Source organism: Atractosteus spatula, chromosome 8 (assembly GCF_055471065.1).
Source record: "Atractosteus spatula isolate fAtrSpa1 chromosome 8, fAtrSpa1.hap1, whole genome shotgun sequence".
Taxonomy (NCBI): domain Eukaryota; kingdom Metazoa; phylum Chordata; class Actinopteri; order Semionotiformes; family Lepisosteidae; genus Atractosteus; species Atractosteus spatula.
The window spans coordinates 37,196,124-37,217,181 of NC_142713.1; the positions used below are offsets into that span (position 1 = coordinate 37,196,124).

At 35.1% G+C, this 21,058-nt stretch overlaps 1 protein-coding gene across 1 annotated transcript in view; it reads right to left on the minus strand.

The window, feature by feature from the left end:
- The window catches only part of dock4b (dedicator of cytokinesis 4b), a 159,034-nt gene that overhangs the window by 91,364 nt on the left and 46,612 nt on the right, over nucleotides 1-21,058 (minus strand). The window contains exons 2-7 of the mRNA XM_088923460.1: nucleotides 13,290-13,373; nucleotides 7,543-7,583; nucleotides 6,781-6,836; nucleotides 5,896-5,992; nucleotides 4,700-4,848; nucleotides 3,491-3,575 (exon numbers count right to left, since the gene is read on the minus strand). Coding sequence (XP_088779586.1) covers nucleotides 3,491-3,575; nucleotides 4,700-4,848; nucleotides 5,896-5,992; nucleotides 6,781-6,836; nucleotides 7,543-7,583; nucleotides 13,290-13,373 — 512 coding nt within the window. The remainder of the gene's footprint in view (nucleotides 1-3,490; nucleotides 3,576-4,699; nucleotides 4,849-5,895; nucleotides 5,993-6,780; nucleotides 6,837-7,542; nucleotides 7,584-13,289; nucleotides 13,374-21,058) is intronic.

The window sequence follows — 21,058 nt, forward strand, 5'->3', positions numbered from 1 at the left end:
TACAGTATATCTTTAGAATGAAGAAAAAACTATGTTATAGGATTTCATTTATATTTTAATTAATTAATAATTCAATTAAATTTTATAGACAATTCATTTATAATTATAAAGTATTTTAGCATTAAATTCTATTTTCATTAAAAAATACATTTAACAATCAGCATGCTTTTTTGTTTCAATGTTTCAATATGTTTGAATGTTTTAGTGGCTTAGGATAGTTATTGTTAATCAGAACTGGTACACCTTAAGTAAACATTAGGTAATTACCACAGGAATGGAATGAGAAACCAAATATATATTAAATTTGTGCTAATCAATAAACTGTCGCAATTAATTAAAAAAATAAAAATGGACACATAAAATACTACTACAAAAAACATTTAATTGGGTGTAACAGTATCTACCAAAAAATGTAGCTTTTTAAAAACCCAAAATTTATCACTGAATCACACTCAAAAACAAAACAGTAGGCTGACATTTAAAATGACAAAAACACACAATGCAAGGCTAGTGAGAGGGAGTCATCTGTAATAAAAAACTTCAAGGGAAAACAAAGCTTGGTGCGCCGACGTTCTGTAAGTTGCCAACTGACAGAGGTATTGATGTGCACTAATATTCCCCAAGAAAAACTCAACCATCCCAAGATAACTGTTTGTCGATTCCTACAGCAGGTCAACTGAGAAAAGAGCACTACTGCAGACTGCTGATTTGGATAAAAACAAAACTGAAGAACTGATCGAAATGTCTGATGGTATACTGTATATGCACTTACTAATAAATCTACAGGTGTAACGAGGTTATAGGACAATAAAGTTCAATGAACAGAAAATGATTCTAGCAGGGAAATTTATCTGGACTCCAAGATTTACTCCTCAGTTCCACATGGCATTCTGAAATGTTAAAAGCATTTGAAATTGAAATTTTTAAAATATGACTGGTCTCAGATAAATCCAGTTACATGATCAAGGCGTACAATGACATTCTTCAAATTGGCTTGGCTGATGTCAAATTTAGTAGAGCTTGTTGCAGCTGTAAAAACAAATGTTAAATACTGTCAAAACACGCAAAATATTTTAGGAACATCTATGAAATGCAACGAACAGAAAGGCCATACCCTTACCATAAAACCCCCACTTGAAATGATTGTGACACATGGCAAGAGTCTGGTTAGTCTAACACACTTGTTTGAGAAGCAGATAAAACAAATGAGGTTATTAAACACATTCCCAGTACTGGCAGATGCATGGAACAGACAGCACAATGAACAGAAAGAGGTTAAAAAAAGTATTTAATTCAACCAGTTCACACATCTCTCAAGAAGTCACGACAGCCAACCCAAAACAAGTTTGGGTCCACATGTTGAATGTGCATCCCCTTGGTTTAGAAGTGGACAAATACAAGTAACATGAAACACAATGGGGTTGCATTTAGAATTTTACAATTAAGCTCAAAAAAGACCAGCTAAATTAAAATGTATCAGTTGTTAACAATTCAATGAATGCTGAAAGAAGTGTTTCTTCGCTAGGCCACATTTTCACACAGCAATGTCAATTCATCGTTGATAGTGAATCAAAAGGAAATTATAACAAAATAGCTTTCTTTCACTGAACTCTACGTGATATTTATGTGCTCCTTGTGAAATGTCTCTACTAGTTTTTCTTTACACTGTTTTAATAAAATAACTACATAATCATATATGTTGTTGCCATCAATAGCAAATTATATATAAAAATAATACCTTCTCATTATTTTTGCTACAATACTCATTTTCAGATTTCAGTAGCTTTAGTCTCTTCATATTAAGCAGTTATTCTTTTGATGCATTATTTACATGTTCCTGGTGATTATTTTAACCCTCCAAATGTTTACTGAAAAATACTCCCACACTAAGTATCAATGTAAAAATGTAGAACCCTCCTCTTAACTCTGTGGAAACCAACCACATCCATATGTGCTAGAATTTGTGTTTTTTTCATTTAAATTTCTTTCTGAACAACAGGTGAAAGCACAGTTTTTAAAAGAGGATACTTTCAACTAAAAGAAATTGGAAGTAGGCATGGATTTACTGTAAATATCACAGTAGGAAAACAAAATCACAAACTCACCAACAAGCATTTCTTTAGATAAATGATGCAAAAGGATGTGTACAAAAAAGAAAAACATCTCTGGGACAAACTTCATATTAAACTGAATTTTTTTTAAATGAAATATACTCTATAATTGGAGCATAACAGGATCCTTTCTGCTGTTCGCCAGCACTGAGAACCCCCTGATATTTTGTACCATGCTAATAATACTAATATGTCAGAAAGAAACTGCCAAGCTGAATTTCAGAACGTAGCTCACAAAAGGGCTTTTATAAGGGACTTAACCGCAATAGAGATAACTTCACAAGAAGGCATCCACAGAGTTTTGTGAAAGAATAACAGACATCAAGAAAGCTTGTTTGTTTGGTATATTACAAACCCATCACCATACCATTGAAACTAGTCGTAACCTTTTTCGGTGTACAAGAGAAATGAACGTATTGAGTAACATAACATTTTACTTTTTACATAAATGTAAAAAAAACAATTAATATTGCCAATATTGTGTTTTGCATTATCCCCTTGCCTTCACATGGCAGAAAAAGAGGAAGTAAAGGCTGGTTTCTCCGACCCAACCACCTCTCAGCCAGTCATCTTTCAACACATCCCCCTGTACTGGGTGGTGCTGCCTGGGGTCGATGGGGAGTGAAAGAGGTGCATCCCTCACCAGCAGGTTGGATAAAAACACCAGGAGGCTGGTGGGGATCTGTGCCACTGAAAAGAACTGGTATATCCCCAGCAGATTAATTCCACCCCACCCTCAGCAGCATTCAGCCTTCTGTGCTGCACCACTGCTTGGGGAGTCCCAGTCACAGTTATCTAGTGACGTGACTCATGATTGAACCCAGGATCGCAGAGTTCAGCTAGCAATGTGACTCATGATTGAACCCACAATCGCAGAGTTCAGCTAGCAACATCACTCATGACTGAACCCACGATCGCAGAGCTCAGGAAGGAAGGAAGTAACTCGGCACTGAACCCAGGATAGCAGAACTCAGCTAGAGCTCGGGTAAGCACCTTCACCTATCAGATCACTCAGGAGGCTCTTTTTTTATCAAAATTTAACCCTTTATCTTATTATCTAAAGAAAAGAGCAATGAATGATGGCAATATTAACTCGAATCTTACATCTTTTTTTCCCCCCAAAACCAATTTAATTGTCATCTTTTTTCCTGTGATGCAGCTTTGTTTTTTTTGGTTTTTATTTCTTGAACGAGCATGCATGTTAACAAAATTCAAGCCCTCTATTTAGTGGAAAGAAGAAAAGGGTTTCAATTATACAAACAAGTCAGACATTTCAGAATTTGTTCTAAATTAGGCAAGTGCAGCAGTTACCATGGAAATAAGCAATTCAGAAATCATTTTACAAGCTGACAAGAAGAGGCAATGCCAACTCTACATACCAGTTTATAGAGCTCTGTAACACTGATTTCGTCTGGATCCACCATGCTAAACTCCTTCCTTGGGACAAGATCCAAACCCAGCTGTCTGTAAGAAAATAAGCTGTACTAGAAAAACCTCACAAAATCTAAAATCAAGCATATTTCCAAAATGTGCATGCCATAATGCTATAATGTAGTCTTCACATACTGTTTACAAAGTGTAAGTCTGTTGTAGGATCATAACCAACACCATTCAGTACTGAGTAGACTTAGACTGTACCTAAAACTGATTTTTTAAGGACAGTCTTCAGGAGTGAAGTGGCTCCTGCTCATTAATATACAGTACCAAATGAAAATCGCTTCATCAGCATTCCCTCCTCACAGAACACTGAAGGTGAAAAACCTCACAAAATAAAAAATCAAGCATATTTACAAATTTCTAAAAATGCCTTGTTTATCTTTCTATACAATACCTGTAGTAATGCACCAACCTAGAAACCATACTGTCTAACAAACATTAACCCCTACATCATGCAAGGTCTGTCTCTGAACATTGTGCCCATGTCATTAATAGAATACAGGTAATCCTACAACAAGCAGGTCAAAACCCCATTTTTCACACCTGTGCTGTGTATATAATCCTAAAGATATCTGATGTTTATTCCATGAGACGAGTAAATGCCTATTCTTATATTAGGTGCAGAAAAACAAGATCTCAATCTCAAATTGTTATTGGACAATTATTAACTAAATTAGAAATAAATTAAGCAGCCTGCAGGAACCTACTAAATACAAACCATCTCTCATTTCGCTCAATGACAGGAACATGTTTATTCACCTGTTTGAGGTATATGCATATTAAACCCAATACTTGGCAACCTGGCAACGATTCTGAACTAGTACAAAGAAATACATCAGAGACTGCAACATTTAGCATTTCATATCATTTAAAAATAAAATAATGAAAGCCCATTATCCTTTTATAGTTTAAAAAAAAATCTCACTGGTGCCTGAATAGAAAATCAAAGATTTAGTAACCTAGTCTCTGTAGAGAGTGTTTCTGACATGAAAAGAAAGCTGCAAAGGCTCAGCTTCAGTGAAATATGAGCGGCAATGCAAGGATGCACCAATATGAAGATTAATATGATGCCGAGTTAAAGCTGCCGGTGGATGGAAGGATATTTTTGGAAGTGTTATTTCAACAGCAAGTGCAGTCGGCTTCTTACTCACTCGTTTCCCCAGTCAAGCCGTGCGGTGATGTGCTGCTTAACGTCTTTCATTCGATCGTGAGTGAGGTGTCCAACGAGGACCTGCCGGCGCAGATCTAAAATCTCGTTCATTACATGCCACAACCGGTGGAACAAATCCCCTTCGTTCCTCTGCAAATGAAGACAGAAATTCACTTTCATGTGGCAAATCTTAGGCGAGGCTCTGAAAAAAGGAATGTCACTTGGCGGCGATGAACAAATTTTAAATCAAATTTATATTAAATTAAATATCAAACATTCAAACAAACAGTCTCCAGCTATAAAGTATCTCCCAGCTTCTTAAAACAGTAGCTTCACTAAACTATGAAAAATGGCAATTATACAAAGAGACACATTAAAAGATTCTATAACAGACGTGAAAGGATATTTTAGATTTTATAGTTACTTTGACTGATAAATTGTTTTGTAATTTTATAAGCACAATTTCCTCAATATTTTAAGAACAGGCCTCATAAGGGACTTCATGGACAGCATATCAACTAGTCTATGGAAGAAGTGCTTTTAATAAGAAAGCATGTGATTAAACATAAATAAAAAAATCAGACTTTTGGCCAAGAGTGGCTGCTGAACATGGCAAGGAGCTTCTTGGAAAAAAAAATCTTAAACTTCAGAGATCGTGTGCTTGGTTTGTAGTGATGTTTGTAGCTTGATGAATTACACCCTATGCACCTTTTAAGAGAAAAAGGCAGTCATGAAAATTTGTCAGAGTCAGGAAAATCAAATCAGCAAAAAGGGAATTTCAAGGGTCTATGTAGCTGTGTATCTAATAAAGCACCAGGCATACATCACTCCAAAAACTTGTTTTCCTTGCCACCCTGACAGCCTCCCTCAACAGAAATGTCATGCAGTACCATGTACAAATGCTTATACAGGTTTGAAAACCAACAGTAATGTGATCTAACTGATCTCCATTTTATCTCTGTGTATGTGAACAGAGGCATTTCATGTCAGTCATTCCAGCTGAGAGTACAGGGTACAGAGCTATATTAAATGAAACGCAATGTGGGTCAGATCATTTTTTAAAACAAATCATACAGAAATACTTAAAACATAATAAGGCATACAGAAAATACTGAATATGTTATTCTTCAAAAAAGCTAATAAAATTAATATGTAATATGTTAATATGTTCTTGGTTAAGTACAAAATAGTGCTTACCACATAAAGTTGCTTCCACATGGTGCCCCAGTCTCTCAAAGTTGACGTCATCTCTGTGATAACAGAGTCTTCTGTTGGAATGACTGTTTCAAATTGTCTACAGTACAAACAAACAGAATCACACCTTAAACCTTCTACCTTAATTTCTACATTTACAATGGATTAACTGCGGTCATTACAGAAAAAAAAACGTTTAAACTGCAACAAACCTTTAAATTTCACCAGCCACAAATTAAACTGTACAATATGCTGCAGTTTAAACATTTTTTAAAACTGAAAAATCATAACAGATTTAAAAAATTTGAACAGATAAAATACTATTACACAGAAATAAAACTCATGTTTTATTTTTAGGTTTTCATTAAAATTAGGTATTCATCAATTCACCTTTTTGGTAGTTAAAAAATACCCTTCTTTTAATATTTCCTTTTACCTCTGTGCCTTAGGCAAATTCTAACATTTATTATGTGCTTGTTTTTTCATATGACAGTCAAATAGACCATTCTAAATTTGCCATTATATTTTAAAGTTGATGAAAGCAATCTAAGTTACACAATTTCATCTAAAATGACACTTCAATGTGTGCTGTGGCAGGTTTTTGATCATGTTGTCAAATGAAAAGACACACCCAGATTGTCTGTAAAATGATCCGGCTGAGAACGTCTCAAAGTACAGTAATTATTCAAAAATTATATCTAAAAAGGGGACATTCAGTTTAAGAGTCTAAGATTTTAAAAAAATCTAAAATTTACCATTTACTACACATTAAACTCTGTAAAATTTGGTCTAGAACCTACTTCAATTAATGTCCGTCAAATCAAGTCTTCACAGACTGAAGGCAGCTGAATTCTGCAGATACAGTAAACCCCAGCTGGTATTACTCACCCCTTGTTCTTAATACTTGCATTTTTCAGGTGAATATAGCTTGATGGAAAAATTCCCTGAGAAAGAAAACATTAACAGAAGTCAACAAAAATATTTTTTCATTTTTGTTGAGTGTTTTGTCCATATTTAAAACAATGATATTTAACAGTTTGATTTAACAGTTTGCACTTGTGTTTAATTATACAGAGAAAACTGCAGAAGCTTATTATTGGGGCCTTGGAGAAAAAAATGATCTTGATTATACCAGAAAATCATTCCGTTTATACAAGAATACTATTGCGTTACTACAATAATTTAATTTGTGAACAACGTTGCCTACTATATTAATATAATGCATTATATATGCAATACCATTGTCCTGTATAAAGTAACTTTGACTAACACTAGAATATCATCACACTCCTCTTTTGGGGGAAAAAAATAATTTAAAGGAGCACACGTGGCTTTCCAAACATATTCTTGATGTGAAGCTGCAGAAACACGACTGTACATACTGTAGGTTTTGAACGGAATACATTCACGATGACTTGATAGTAACACTGATACCAACATATCCCAGGTAAGGGAAAAAAAATTATAAATGGATGAAAAAAATAGTTTTTCTGTAACAGCCAGACATATAACTATAATGAGTTGAAAATAACAGGTCATTCCTCCTATTTCCCACTTTTCTATATAATGTACTATAGATTAAACATTCATTACATTCTATACTTCCACACAAAAATTCAATGCTGACACGAATCTTTTAAATTACCTTACCTTGGCATTTGGATTCTTTAAAGCAAATCCTCTGTACCAGCCTAAAGAAACAATATGTGCATATCAGGATAATGAACATAAACATAAGATAGTCCTAATTATGTACTGTTGTGCCTATAAGATGTCAATGAAGGCACAGAAAAGACCTCATTAATTTACAATTAACTCCTTAAAACATGAATCACTAGAAATAAAATGATCTTATGGGCTTGAACTGTTATGTTTTCACCTGCACAAATTTTAAACACAAATATTGAAACACAAATACAAAAACTATTTATTGAAAGCCACTTCACATCCATTAGTATTAGGTCTTAACAGAAGCAGGGTATACAGTATACAGTACAACCAAACAGCAGTCCTGAAACAATTGTTATATCACTAAAGACAATGGCTGTCAAAACAGTTGTTACCAGACTGTGTAAATCAGTATTCCACAAGAAGCAGAGTGTGGTTTCAGCATTTCAAGGCTTTGAAAGCTCCGTGCATCGTATATTAAACCACATCTGTTCATTAGGGAAGCTGTTTCACTGCAACAGCCAAGCTTTACTGCACTAATTAGAAATAAATGACACTAAACCTTTTATTTAAGTACCATAAATGTCTGTGCTGATGTGCGTTTTTCAAGGTTTAGCTTAATAATATCACAGTAGAGGATAAAAGTAGGCAATTTTAGCTAATTAAATGGAATGATAAGAGACCAGCTACCTAAAGAACAGAAGTTTAATGTACTCTGTCACTGATATCCAAAGAAATACCACAAATCTGAAAATTTGGAAGCAGGGTCAACTGAGTACAAACATTGTGCAAGACATTCAATCCAAAAGATTTATTACCCCCTCTTATTATTAAATGTATGCAGATTTTTTCATTTTGCTTTTGTTCTGGTTCAGACATTTTTACTTTGACATAAAAGAGAAAAAAAATGACACTTTTTCATCCCTTACAAATGAGGGAAAAATGGAAGGCACTTTTTATTCCACAGAGTTGTAAATATGGTACAGTATCTTTAAAATCACTCCACCTAGAAAAAAGGCAGATTCACTACTGAATTAAAATGAGGTGGCTTTTGAAATCAAGCTGTGACCAATGTTTTGGAAACTTCCACCACTTCATTCATCGTTTGAAGGAGCATTCACCTACACACTGCAATTGGCACATTAAACAAGCTATTTCTTCAAAATACATTAATATGACAGTATTGTTTGTTTACAGTGTGTATATAGTTCAGAAGAATTGAATTTTGCAAATAATTTTACTATTTCCAAGAGTCTCTCCCTGCATAAATTGAATTTTACTTTGGGTTTCAGTCTAGAACATCTGTAGAAACTCAACAACAAATCCCACAATAAAAGGAACTCAAAATATTAATTATAGCATTATTGTCCCAATGAGTACATCAAATCACAGACCAATCCATAAACAGAACTATGGCCTTTAGCTTGAACTGTACGATTTAATTCAGTTTTCCTTTTTTCACCCGAGCTGTTAGGCAGTTTACAGGCCCATCCCACTCACAACTTCTTGTATAGTTTATCTTCATTGCCTTGCCACCCAAAAATTCAACTTTCTTGTGATGACCGAATCCACCCTGCTCCCCCTCAAGGGGGCCACTGTCGGTTTTATTATTTCCTGAACAGCAACGGTTAGCTACCACACTGGTAGCAGAAACAACACCAACAGATGAACACAGGGCATGAAACAGCTGGACATATTACAACATTACGCTCTTGGCATTTAAGATGAGGCCATTTAGTAAATAGGTACATATTTGAAGGTTAATTGAAAGCAATGCTAATAATAATCACAGTGGGCCTGACTGAACAACCAGACACGATACAAATGACCTCAATAGTGGGGAAAAGCTGCCAGTGGGGAAAAGGCCGGTCTAAGGAGTACAGCTAAAACCCCTCTCAAAATCTGTTAGAATGCCTAGAAGCTATTTCCTTTCCTCTACGGCTTGGTATTATTTTAGAAGCTTTCCATTCACAAAGGGACTGAAAGATATTGTATCTGCTACCTGAATGTTCACACAACAATGCAACAGATGGTTCAATATCTCCTAGGGCTAAGCCTTTCAGGTCAAATTAAAACCTGTCAGCCATCTATTCAAGTTCACTAGCTTAAGGCATGAACTAGATTTCTGCAGAATTTCATAAGTAGACAGCAATCTTTTGCTTAAAATTCAGTAGATATGACAGAATTTGGTCATAAACCACCTGAGCTTTAAGTAAAATTGCTAAGAAAAAAGTAAAATAACAGGGTCTGTTTTTGAAATTGTCTAATATGAAATACTGTTGTTCTCTCCATGCATTTTGTTTTGGCAAAGTACCAGATACAACTACTGTATATAGCTGCACAGCCTTACAGACTAGGAGGTACTCATCATGATAGTACTTATATGCAGGTCTGAATGCCAAAATTATCCTTTTGGGAAAACTTGGAAATATAATATTACACTCTGGGACAATTAATGTCATTTGAGTTCCTTAAAAAAGGAAAAGGGCATTAAGGTTCAACTGGTAATAAACAATGTTAAAATTGTGATTGTACAAGCTCCTACTGTCAAAAAAAAAGATAAATAAAATGCTAAAAATAATTTATACTAATTAAAATCTTATTAAACCTGGAATCTAGTAGTACTTTTAATGTATAGTTCAACAGTGATGCCAAATCCTCTTAAAAACAGAATCTACAGATTTTGAAAATGCAGGACTGCATTTCCACCCATGCAAACAATACTGAAAACACAATCATTGCAATATGAACAAAGAAGTAGTTTGTGGAGGATGTAATGTTACAACAGTAAGAATGCAGTGGTGGTCCTGTTATGAGAGGTGTTCCCTGTGCTGTCCGCCCCACTCCAAGGGGCTCTACTGGTAAAAGATGCAGGCTCGAGGATCACGGGATTGGCCCTGGGTCACTACATTAGATGACCTGCCAGAATGAACTAACCAATAGTGCACAACCGGCCAAGCCTTGAGCCTCTCATCATCCCCTGAGGCCTCTCAGGTGCTTTCTTTCCCTGATCTTACTGAAAAGTGAAGAAGTGAAAACAACACTCAGTGAAAGCATTGCTTTCAATGGTGTTCCAGGACCTTGACAATATTAAGACCATAAATGTAGTATAAAAATGTTAACAGTTATCTAAATAAATACATTGTAAGCTGATTTGCACTGCTACTTTTCACAGTAGCTCTGGATGTGAAGAAACTGCACAGCCATCACAATGTCACACAACAGTTACTGAAGAGCACAATAGGACAGCAAGCCATGCGATACAATAACAGCAGCCGGACACCAGCACAATTGTGCATGTGTTAAGTGTTTGGTGTCTTTATTAACATGCAATATCAGGCAACATTGTTCATTTGACAGGCTATTTACTCATAGTTTTGCCATAAAAGAAAAGCATGTTTTCTTTTTCTAAATATCCTTGCTGTTCACTTGCATTCTTGTTTTTCAAGCTCTGCTCCATCTAGATTTGAGTTTTCATTTTTCTGACTGATCTGGTCTGCTACAGTCTATGGGCAGACCACACTACCGGATTGAGGAGACCGCTATTTCATACAGGTATTTTGCTGTTAAAGCAGAGAAGTGACTTCATTAATTGAGAGCCTTAATTTACATGTAAAAATATAACATGCAAAAGAAGGAAAATACATAGAAAAAAATGTGTTTTAGGCTGCAACAGCTGCAGCATACAGCACATTACTTAAGTTCAAGTGGAGACCGTACTCCCATCATATCCACTGCACTCTGTCACATTATGAACAAATCTTGAAGGACTCTACCATGTGCATTAGTGTCCATCTGCTGTCAGCCATATTTACCGATTTTGATTACAATTAAGAGTCTGTACATAGTATACAGGATCAGTTTTTGCTTAATTATTTTCTTATGGTTCTTTATTTATTTAATCATTTCAAAGAACATACTGTAAGAATTTAAAACCTTTTTTTCCAGCACATATTTCATTGAATATTTACCAAACTTACAACATTATAGTAGGACTGTAAAACATTAATAGTTTACACTAATAAACCTTCATAGTAATGTTGTTTATATGATAAAGGTGTTACAATGACTGCCACATAACTTTAGTCAAATTTTTAAATTGAATGCAAAAACATGTGACTTTTACTCGTTTTTGAAGAGTTGTCACCCATGTAGCTTGATCTAGTCAGATCTGAAAAGCTAAGCATGGCCAGATGTGCTCAGTACTGGAGTGGAGATTCCACCAAGGATAACTGGCCAGCTGCTTGCAAGGTGGGCTTTTGAGTGGTTGTTGCTGTAGGTGGCACTTGTCCCGCTGGCCCAGAACTTAAAAAATATTCCTGTTTGTTCTATTGTGCTTCTTGGTCACTGTGTTGTAGGAGGTTTCATCGATTGGATGAGATATAACAAGGTCCTGACTGCTCGGTCATAAAAGATATCTTGGCACTGCTCACAGGAGAAGAGGTGTTACCCCATGTCCTGATAGTGTTCTAGTCAGGACTTGTATCATCTGTCCTAGACAAAGTTCCTCCATCATTCAGCGAAGCAGTTTCACTTCTCTACCTGACCTGCTCTGTGTGTGTGTGTGTGTTGAGAGGGCAGTTGCTGGTGCTTATTGACTGCTGTAGCTCAGCCAGGTTGGATGTGCACTTTGTCTGCAGATCAAAAACGTCCTCCTCCTATATGTAAAGCACTTGGGAAAGAAAAGTGCTATGTAAATCAGTTCTGAAGAAATGCTTTAACATTTAGAAGTTATTTAAAACCAAAATCTCCTTTCAAAGGCTTTAAAATTACTTTTGCACTTTAAATTAGAATTTCAAAAATTTGTATTACAGACCATTCACAGAAGGTCTGAGGAGCAGCGAACAAGTCACTGGGAAAGGTCTAGAACTATGACTCCAAATGATTTTCTATTAATCTTTTTATTAATACATTCTTGAGAAGCCACAAAAGTATGTTCAACTGTTGCATGATTTTTGGTTTCTTTTTCACAACATTTAGAAAAAAATCATTTGTAATTTCTAAATTCTTTATACAAGTTAATACTTCCATAGAACACCGTCATTTCACAGCAAACCAATGTCCTGTCTACCTCCTCTCCTGAATATTTGATTTTGGGGCACCCCTTTCATGTCTCCGTGCCACTGCTTAGTATTGCCTAGGAAGTTATGTTACTGTACATACAGTGTGCTGTAAAACTATTTCATACTGTATGCATCACAGTAATTCTTATTACATTATAACTACATGTCAACACAGTCAAAACAAACACTGGTGCTTTCCAAACTGACTTTTCATTTTCTGCTGTCTTACTCATAATATCCCAGTGTTTAGTCTTGGTTTTTATTGGTTAGCTGATAAACACTCCAGAACAAATCTGAATCAGGTCATTCCCTTAAAGTCTGGACATCAGCCACTGAGGCATCCATGCTAGGAGTGCTGAAACCTGTCTCATAAAAGGCATTAGAACACAAAAAGTCAGCTCTTATCTCCACCTAACATCCATCCATTTTTAAGTCACAGCATACCTGCTACTGCCATTTTAATGTAACCCATGTATGGGAATTTATTTTCTTCTTGGGAACAGTAAAACTACACAATGGTGCTGTTAAATCTTGCATCCTTAACTTCCAGAATAGGTTAAAAAATGGAAATAACAATAATCCCAGAATAGTACAATAATCTATTATAAAATGTTACAAAATTACAAAAGGATGCACAAATATAAGCTGTTAAAACAAAGAAATTACCTTCACATTTCTCCAGTATCTGCACTGTGTCCCCAATCTCCAGTGATAAGCTGTGCTGCACTGTCCCTCGAAAAGTGGCCAGAGCTGAAAATCAATCAAAAGAAAAGAGCTCTGTAATGCATTTACCTTGAAGATAATAAAGGTCAATATAATGGTTAGAACACATTTAAATTTCCAGAGCTTTTTCCTAAATTTATAAATTTATACTATTTTATATCAAATCTTGGTCTTCATGAGCACACTTTCTTAGCTTTAAGAATTAAAAAAAACAAACTTTTTTTCTTTTATCTTCTGTCCTGCAAATTTCATTTTAGGAGAACTGCATTTAAATGAGGAAAAAAAAAGTTTCAGAAATGAAGACTTTTTAAATCGGAAAAGGCTTATATTTCACCATGCACACAAATGGCTTCATAGGTTATTTTCTGTGCATTTAACCATGAAAGGGCTACTACATAGATCAGAGATGGCTCAGACTAAATCCAAGTCTTTGATGAGCAATCTGGACCAAGCTTATTGCAAGGGGGATGAGAGAAATCTTATTTGATTAGAAAAGGCCAGTTTAAGCCAGCTGGATCTAATAGCACTGCTGCTGGGGAGAAGACCAACAGAGTGCCTTTTTATTTCTCATTTAAGACGGTATTTTCCAAGAAGCCCTCTCTGGTACTAAAACTTTTCTATGTACACGTTTAACTCAAAGGAGGTTTTTGCATGGAGAAAAACTTAATAATAAAAATTAAAACATGCAATATTTTGGTCTTTGTTACTGAAATTTACAAGTGGAATTTAATCAGCTGTCATTAACATTAATTATATCTTTTTTTCTATTCTCTTCCATCACTTTAAGAGTATACAGTGTTTCTGAGTGGTCAGAATATGTATAAAACAACACAATAACAGTGTGCACTAGATAAAACATTTTTTAATTCTAAAAAGGTAAGAAAAACAAAACTGCAATTAATTTTAACACAACAACCCACACTCACCTACTTAACCTTGCCAATTAATTCTATCACATGACATATTCTAAGAAACAATCAGCTATAAATACATGAGCCTGACCATTCATCTATACATTTATCTGATCAGTAGCAGCATTAGTAATAAAATACTTCTTCTGTTTCCAAGACCACAAACTTGACCCAGAGCAACATAATTTGAACATAATTTGGACTGGATTTGCCTGCTCTTAGCTGTTGCAATTTCTTTTACAGACCTGATAGACAAGACCAGACGGTTTGCCGCAACCCCCTGTGAAGCTACTGTGATTGCATTTTCCTACTGTATACTATAATTCACAGTGCTAACTTTCCAAAATTGACTTCAAGATTAAAAAAAAACAAAATAATGAATTACGTAGCACATAAAATAATAGGTTCAAAATCACCCTATTTACAGCTGCTGTATAAGTGATTATTCAGCATAAAGTTAATTTTTACTTTAAATCCTTTTGAGACTTCCACACCACCACTGTTGTCTATCTGCAAACGACACTGCCACGCCTTTGGCACTTAAAAAGCAAATTATTTTTGTTCCTCAATTCTGAATATCGGGATATTCCCTAACTTGACATAACGGTGCACCACATCTTTCCAACTGAATGTACCCACATATGAGATTCTCTCTTTCTTTACTTAATTTGACAACAGTACATATGCTTTTTTGGTATGGGGGGAGATAAAAAAAAATACGGTTAAGTAATATTGTTTTGGGAAAAAAACAGGGTATTTATACATGGGCCAAAAGCAAAATTCATAGCACCTTGTATTCTAGACATCCTTTGTAATATACATGACAGGTCACATTGTTCTTCATAAGGAGGAGAACTATAGCAGCACAAACAGGAGCTCATACAGTACTTCTGTTCTCTGAACAAAGGACCCCTTGGGCAAAGTAAACATTATCCTGCCAGATTTTCCAGTTTGCACTGCTGTTTCAAGCCCTTAGCTCCATGGAATAAAAACTGCTGCTATGCTACACATTTGAGATATATATATATATGTAACTTCTAGTAAGGATTCCATGTGAATTTATCCTGGTGCCAATACCCAGACACTAGGTTTAAGGACAAATAGTGGCACCCTTGTCTGAAATCAGTAAATTTACCTCAGATCTCACTTGAAATCTTGAAATCTTACTGTTAAAGTAGTAATACCGTCTACTACTCCCTTGATTGCTAGGGCGTTCAGTGCTCAATGAACTTGGAAAGATATCACTGGCAATAAATGCAGCTTAACAAACAACATTGCACTAAATTGGTAACTAACACTGTTTAAAAATGAAAAGTCACAGTACTTGTCAAAAACCGTATATAATTGAAATGTAAGAACTTTACTTTGAAGGACATATGGACTTAAAACACTTACTTGAATGTGAACATTGTAACAATCACACTAATTTCTGCATTGACAGCCAATGTACAGTGGTGCTGTATCACAAAACATCCATAATTCATGGAAGCATTAATATGCAGATTCATAGCTGTTGATGGGTGGGGAGATCTCATTGACCATGCTGCCAAGCAAGTATGAATAATTCATCTAGAGGAGTGTGTTTTGGACTCTTGCTGCATATTCCAAAATTTATGAAAGCTTATAAATTTTTTACCAAACTGGAGTACTTCATGAAAGTTATTAAACTGACGTTTTTAAACCAGCAATCATCCACAAACGATACTAGAAATACTGCTGTACTTTGCACAACCCTGCAGCTGAAGGTTTTCAATTACTGCTCATTCCACTATTTGAAATACAATTCACATCTGACATTTATGCAGGCATTCAATTTCTTCAAAAAAAAAGTTGGTGTCAGACATAACCTTTGAAGAGACTCATTTATACTTCATCCACTTATGCTCAGACTTATGTTCAAGTCTATAGTAAACACACAAATAGAAAACAACATGGATTGCCTGAAGGTCAGAGGGCTTGCAAGTACAGTGAAAACAACTAAAAGCATTAGGGTAATTCTCAAGTTCACTTTAAAACCGGCAAATAAAGGCCACTAAAAACAACACAGTCTTGAAGTGTAGTACCTGGTTGCTTCTGTTCTCTTCCATCTCTTCAAGGCCCTATAAAGGAAATGTTCTCTTGCAGATGGTAGACTTTCCATCCAACTTAGCAAAAGACTTTTAGCTAAAAAATGACAAATTCAATTTCATCATCATTGCTAAGGCTGGGATATGGCCACCTGACCTCTTCTGTCTGTAGCATGACAGTTTCAACACAGGAATAATCTTCTAAGGCATACTGTATGAGAGGTAACTGTTCTTTTTCAAAGCCATATTAGTGCTGTTGCCACCCGATTATACATGCCCAAAGCACATTCAGTTTTACCAGCTGCCAGAACCTCCAGCTAGGTGGGAAGATTCAACCATATTCACTTGCACATATTTTCTTGGTCAAGTACTTGTATATTGAACTGAGCAAGGAAAGCCCCAATATCTTTAAATTTGACCTCACGCTTTACATTCCATAAAACGTGAACTTTGGGTTTATTGGTCAAAATGGCCCACAATAACACAAATTTAAAATGTTTATAATCCGTGCCAGAGGTGTAAATGGCCTCTGACGTGAAATCCCATCAATATTTAATGACGTCTGTGCAGGTAGGGTGCCAGGCTAACAGTATCTCAATCTAAATATACAGAAAAAAAATCATTAGGTTTTTTAACTGCATTGTTCAGAATCTAGAAGTGAATTCAGTCATACTGCCAGAAATATAATCCAGGTGTTTTACAGTTCTACTGTACATCTTTGAGCCTTGGCAAACATCAATTCAATTGTGTTGACAACCAAGACAGAAATGTCCACAGAGACAGAGATGGGTCACAAAATAAGTTATTTTCAGGAACTTAAACTGATTTTGTTTAAGTGATAAAACACTTTATACCATAATTTCAACCTGAGAAAGATAAAATGTGTAACATAAGATGACTGTGTAAATAAGAGACGGTGTGCAGGGCTGTCTCTGCAAAAAACACGAACCCACAGCTCAAAACCCTGCCATGTAGTTAGAAATTAGGAGTAGAAGCTTGCAACTAGACAACACAGGGATGCTGTCTGTTACGTTAATGTTACATTTTTATATTTGAGGCTTCAATTCACATTCTGTACGCCTATTCTTCTCATGGAAGAAAGCATACAGTATGTCGCAGAGACATGGAGAAAGTCTCTGAGATGACAGGAGACATTTCATGAGCAAGACTGTAACGTTTTGGATGTTTGTATGTGCATACAAAAGAAGCAGCATACTTTGCTTAGAGGGACAGACACATGGGCTTTACACAAATGAGGAAATTCCCAAGTGTTGTAGCCAAATGTGTTAAATCATTAAGGTGAAGTACAGTAGCTATTTGTGAAAAGGTGTAGGTTAAATTCCTGGCTGTAATATTAAATGTTAATACCTTTTTATAAGGATCTTCTTGTTCTAATAAACTACTGTACATACAACAGAAACCAGCCCTTTTCATCGGTTTACTACTTAATATATTACTTTTAAAATAAACAGTGTCACTGTTTTACACATTTATGGCTGAATTAAGAGGATTCAACCATTTTTAGATTTTCAAGGAGATTACTTATGTGCAACACGGTGTAAAACGATTAAAAAGTGTTCTTTATCACAACGCACGTTTAACTTGAAGGTGTTGTATCCGTGCTGAAACCCCATACAGACATGAGTGTCTGGAACGTCTGTGAAGAGGTTAAGGTTTCCATGTAGGTTTATTAGTGTATGGTCCCATTTTTCCTCATTATTAATTATCAGAAACAGAGATCCTTACAAGAAAGTATTTTTTTTAATACTCCCAGCTGGCAACAGCTCTGATAATTTAAAGTTCAACAGGACTGCTTGGAGATTAGCAAACAAACTCCTAAAACATTAGCTCAATACACTCACATTTGACATTTCAAATGATATTTTGAAAAGATCTAGGCATCAAAATAAAAAAAACCCAATAACTATTGGATAAAACACATTATCAACTTGCAAAACCTTGTTGGGAGCTTGATTAAGGAGCACCCTTGGCTTCACAGTTCAAACCTGCACAGTCCAGAGTTGCGGACACAGAATGGTGGCCATACTGTACATTACCTGGGTTCTAAGCACACTTCAATGGTAAATTAAATGCAGCCTCTCCTATAAATAAAGTGCTTAACAATCCTTCCAGATTAAAAGAGATGTGTAAATAAAAGGAATGTGGCTACTGTGCACACTGCCAGAGACCCATGTAAAACTACCCTGCCATGAGGTAGTAGCTGACACCCCTCAAGAAACACTGGATGAGGTCCTTGGATAAATTAGCTAGATGGGCAAATGGCCCGCCTCTCACTTGAAAACATTTTGTTCTTATGTGATATTTATTTTAGTTCTAAACAGACAGACCTCCTTACATACAAGTATAAACTGATGAATCAAAACTGATCTGTCTGTACTCAGCAAGTCCTGAAGTGTTTTGGAAAAAGTAAATCTAATGCAAGCATATATAAAAAAACCAAAGCTTTTTTCTTACAAAATTAATCAAGATTTTTTTTTTGCATGGAGACTTAAAATGAAACATCCAATTTGCACAGACATCCTTTGTAACAGTAAAAAATTGGAATGACTTTCAGCACTACAGCAGTAATTAATAAGACCGACTTTCAAGACAGTTGAGCATGATTAGCATATAAAAAAGAAAATGGAACTAATAATTAAACAATTATTTGTTTCCACTGTATGTATGCACAGTGTGGTATGTAGGTGAATTCCACTGGCATAACTGAATATCTAACACATGAACAAGTAAAGGTTTATTCCATGCTGAAAAGAGACAACGGCTGTGGAGGCTTTTTTGGGTATGTAACACATTTTTATCTAAGGCAGCTTGTGGGAATGGTTTATCTTCCCCTGGTAACAACTAAAACTCCCAAGAAGTGCTGTGATGCCACATTACTGATCTTGATTAATAATCTTTCTATTTATCAGTGTTACACTAGTCAGCTCTTTCCACTTCACTATTAAAATAGGCACTAAATTCAATTACCTATATACATGTTCAGGTACTGCATGTGGATGAGCACACATCTGTATATTAATCTGTATTATGTTAACATATTACAAAAAATCTACATCCTGTAGAATATGTAGCATATGTTGTTCTGGAAACACAAATAAATATTAAAAACCTGATTCCTTTCATGCACTGAAAGAAAAAATACAACATGGTGTTTTATTTATTAATCTTTCATACGAGTAGCAAGAAATCAGTATATCTGCAGGCTTCAATTCTCGAAGATAAAGTTTGATATTCAAAGCCACCTTTTACATTATGTTAGAACAGAAACCTAACATAAGAAAGAAGTTATGTTCTAGTGTTCCATGGAGCAGTTAATACTTAGTGACATGTTGCTGTATGAAAACATTACACAACACATCCATGTACATTGCTCTTTTACACTGCATTCTAAATTTAAATTTTTCCCTTTATTAGCAGCTGATGCAGGGGAAACTTTAAGAATCCTTCTATTCAATTCTTCTTTTCCACCACAGCCTTTCAATGGAATTATATACTATGACATAGAATCCATAAAGGTTACTGCTTCCGTGCTTTCCAAACCAATTCCCATGAAAATGTAGCATGAACACAGTTATTTTACAAGAACCATCGTGTATGATTTTCTGCAAGTTTTTTTAAAAAATAGTTACAATCTTGTTTTATAAAATTTGCTTTTGGTGAAAATACAGTTTACTTACCCGTTAATTCTATGTACTGAAATTTAATTTTGCCTCTTATACCACAGCAGCCATCAAAACTAGTAACTAGACATTAAATTATTTTTTTTCTGTTTCTCATTTTCCTTTATGATCCACTCACATCAGACAACATAGAATGCATTCATTTACAGCTTTTATTGCTTTCTTTTTTTATTCAATGTTTTTAATACTGGAGACAGATTTTAGGTTCTGATCATAATGCTAAAAACATATACAATGAAAATTACCACCTCCATTAGGTTTTCAACTGGAAGTGCATTTGTAATGAAACCTTAAATTTCATGCTGAAAAGCTGTTAAGACATGGCATTAACTATGCTCTGTGCAGATCCTAGGTCTGGCAAGCAATGCTCTTTGTCTTTGACTTTTCTGTTTGCAGCTATTCAGTCTTCGAGTGCATCCTAGGAAACTAAGCAAGCCTTGCTTTCAGGCCTCTCATTTTGTCACCATTCTGTCCCTCTGAACAGGACATTTCAAATGCAAAACTCCTTGTACTTGATGAACATTAAAAAAAGCAAAATACTAGTTCATGTGGGGAAAAAAAATCATAGAACCCATGAAAACTGACTGCAGAATTTTCTGATTTTAGCAATCTTTCATAATATTACACATTATCATCGGTAATCCTTAATTATTCTCAAAAAGTATTTTAATGATCGGTTGTTCATACAGTTTTTATATTCTTTTATGATTATCTTAATGTAAATGTATTATTAGTCACCAAAGGCTTACAAAAGGAAACAGAAAATATATATAGAATTATTGAAAAGGCTAAAAAAAATAGGATTTGAAAACCATAATTTAATTATACAAATTATTTAAAAAACTGTGATTCATATATTACATTTAAAATGCAAATCCCATGCTTTTATGAACATAAAAAGTGCTATGCTGCAAATAAAGCAAAATAAAACATTAGGGGCCTTTCCAGATTAAAGACTCAAAAATAGGTCAGACCTAATCTGTACTCTGAAAAGCATGCATTCCACATGTGATGATCATTTTGAATCCTCATCT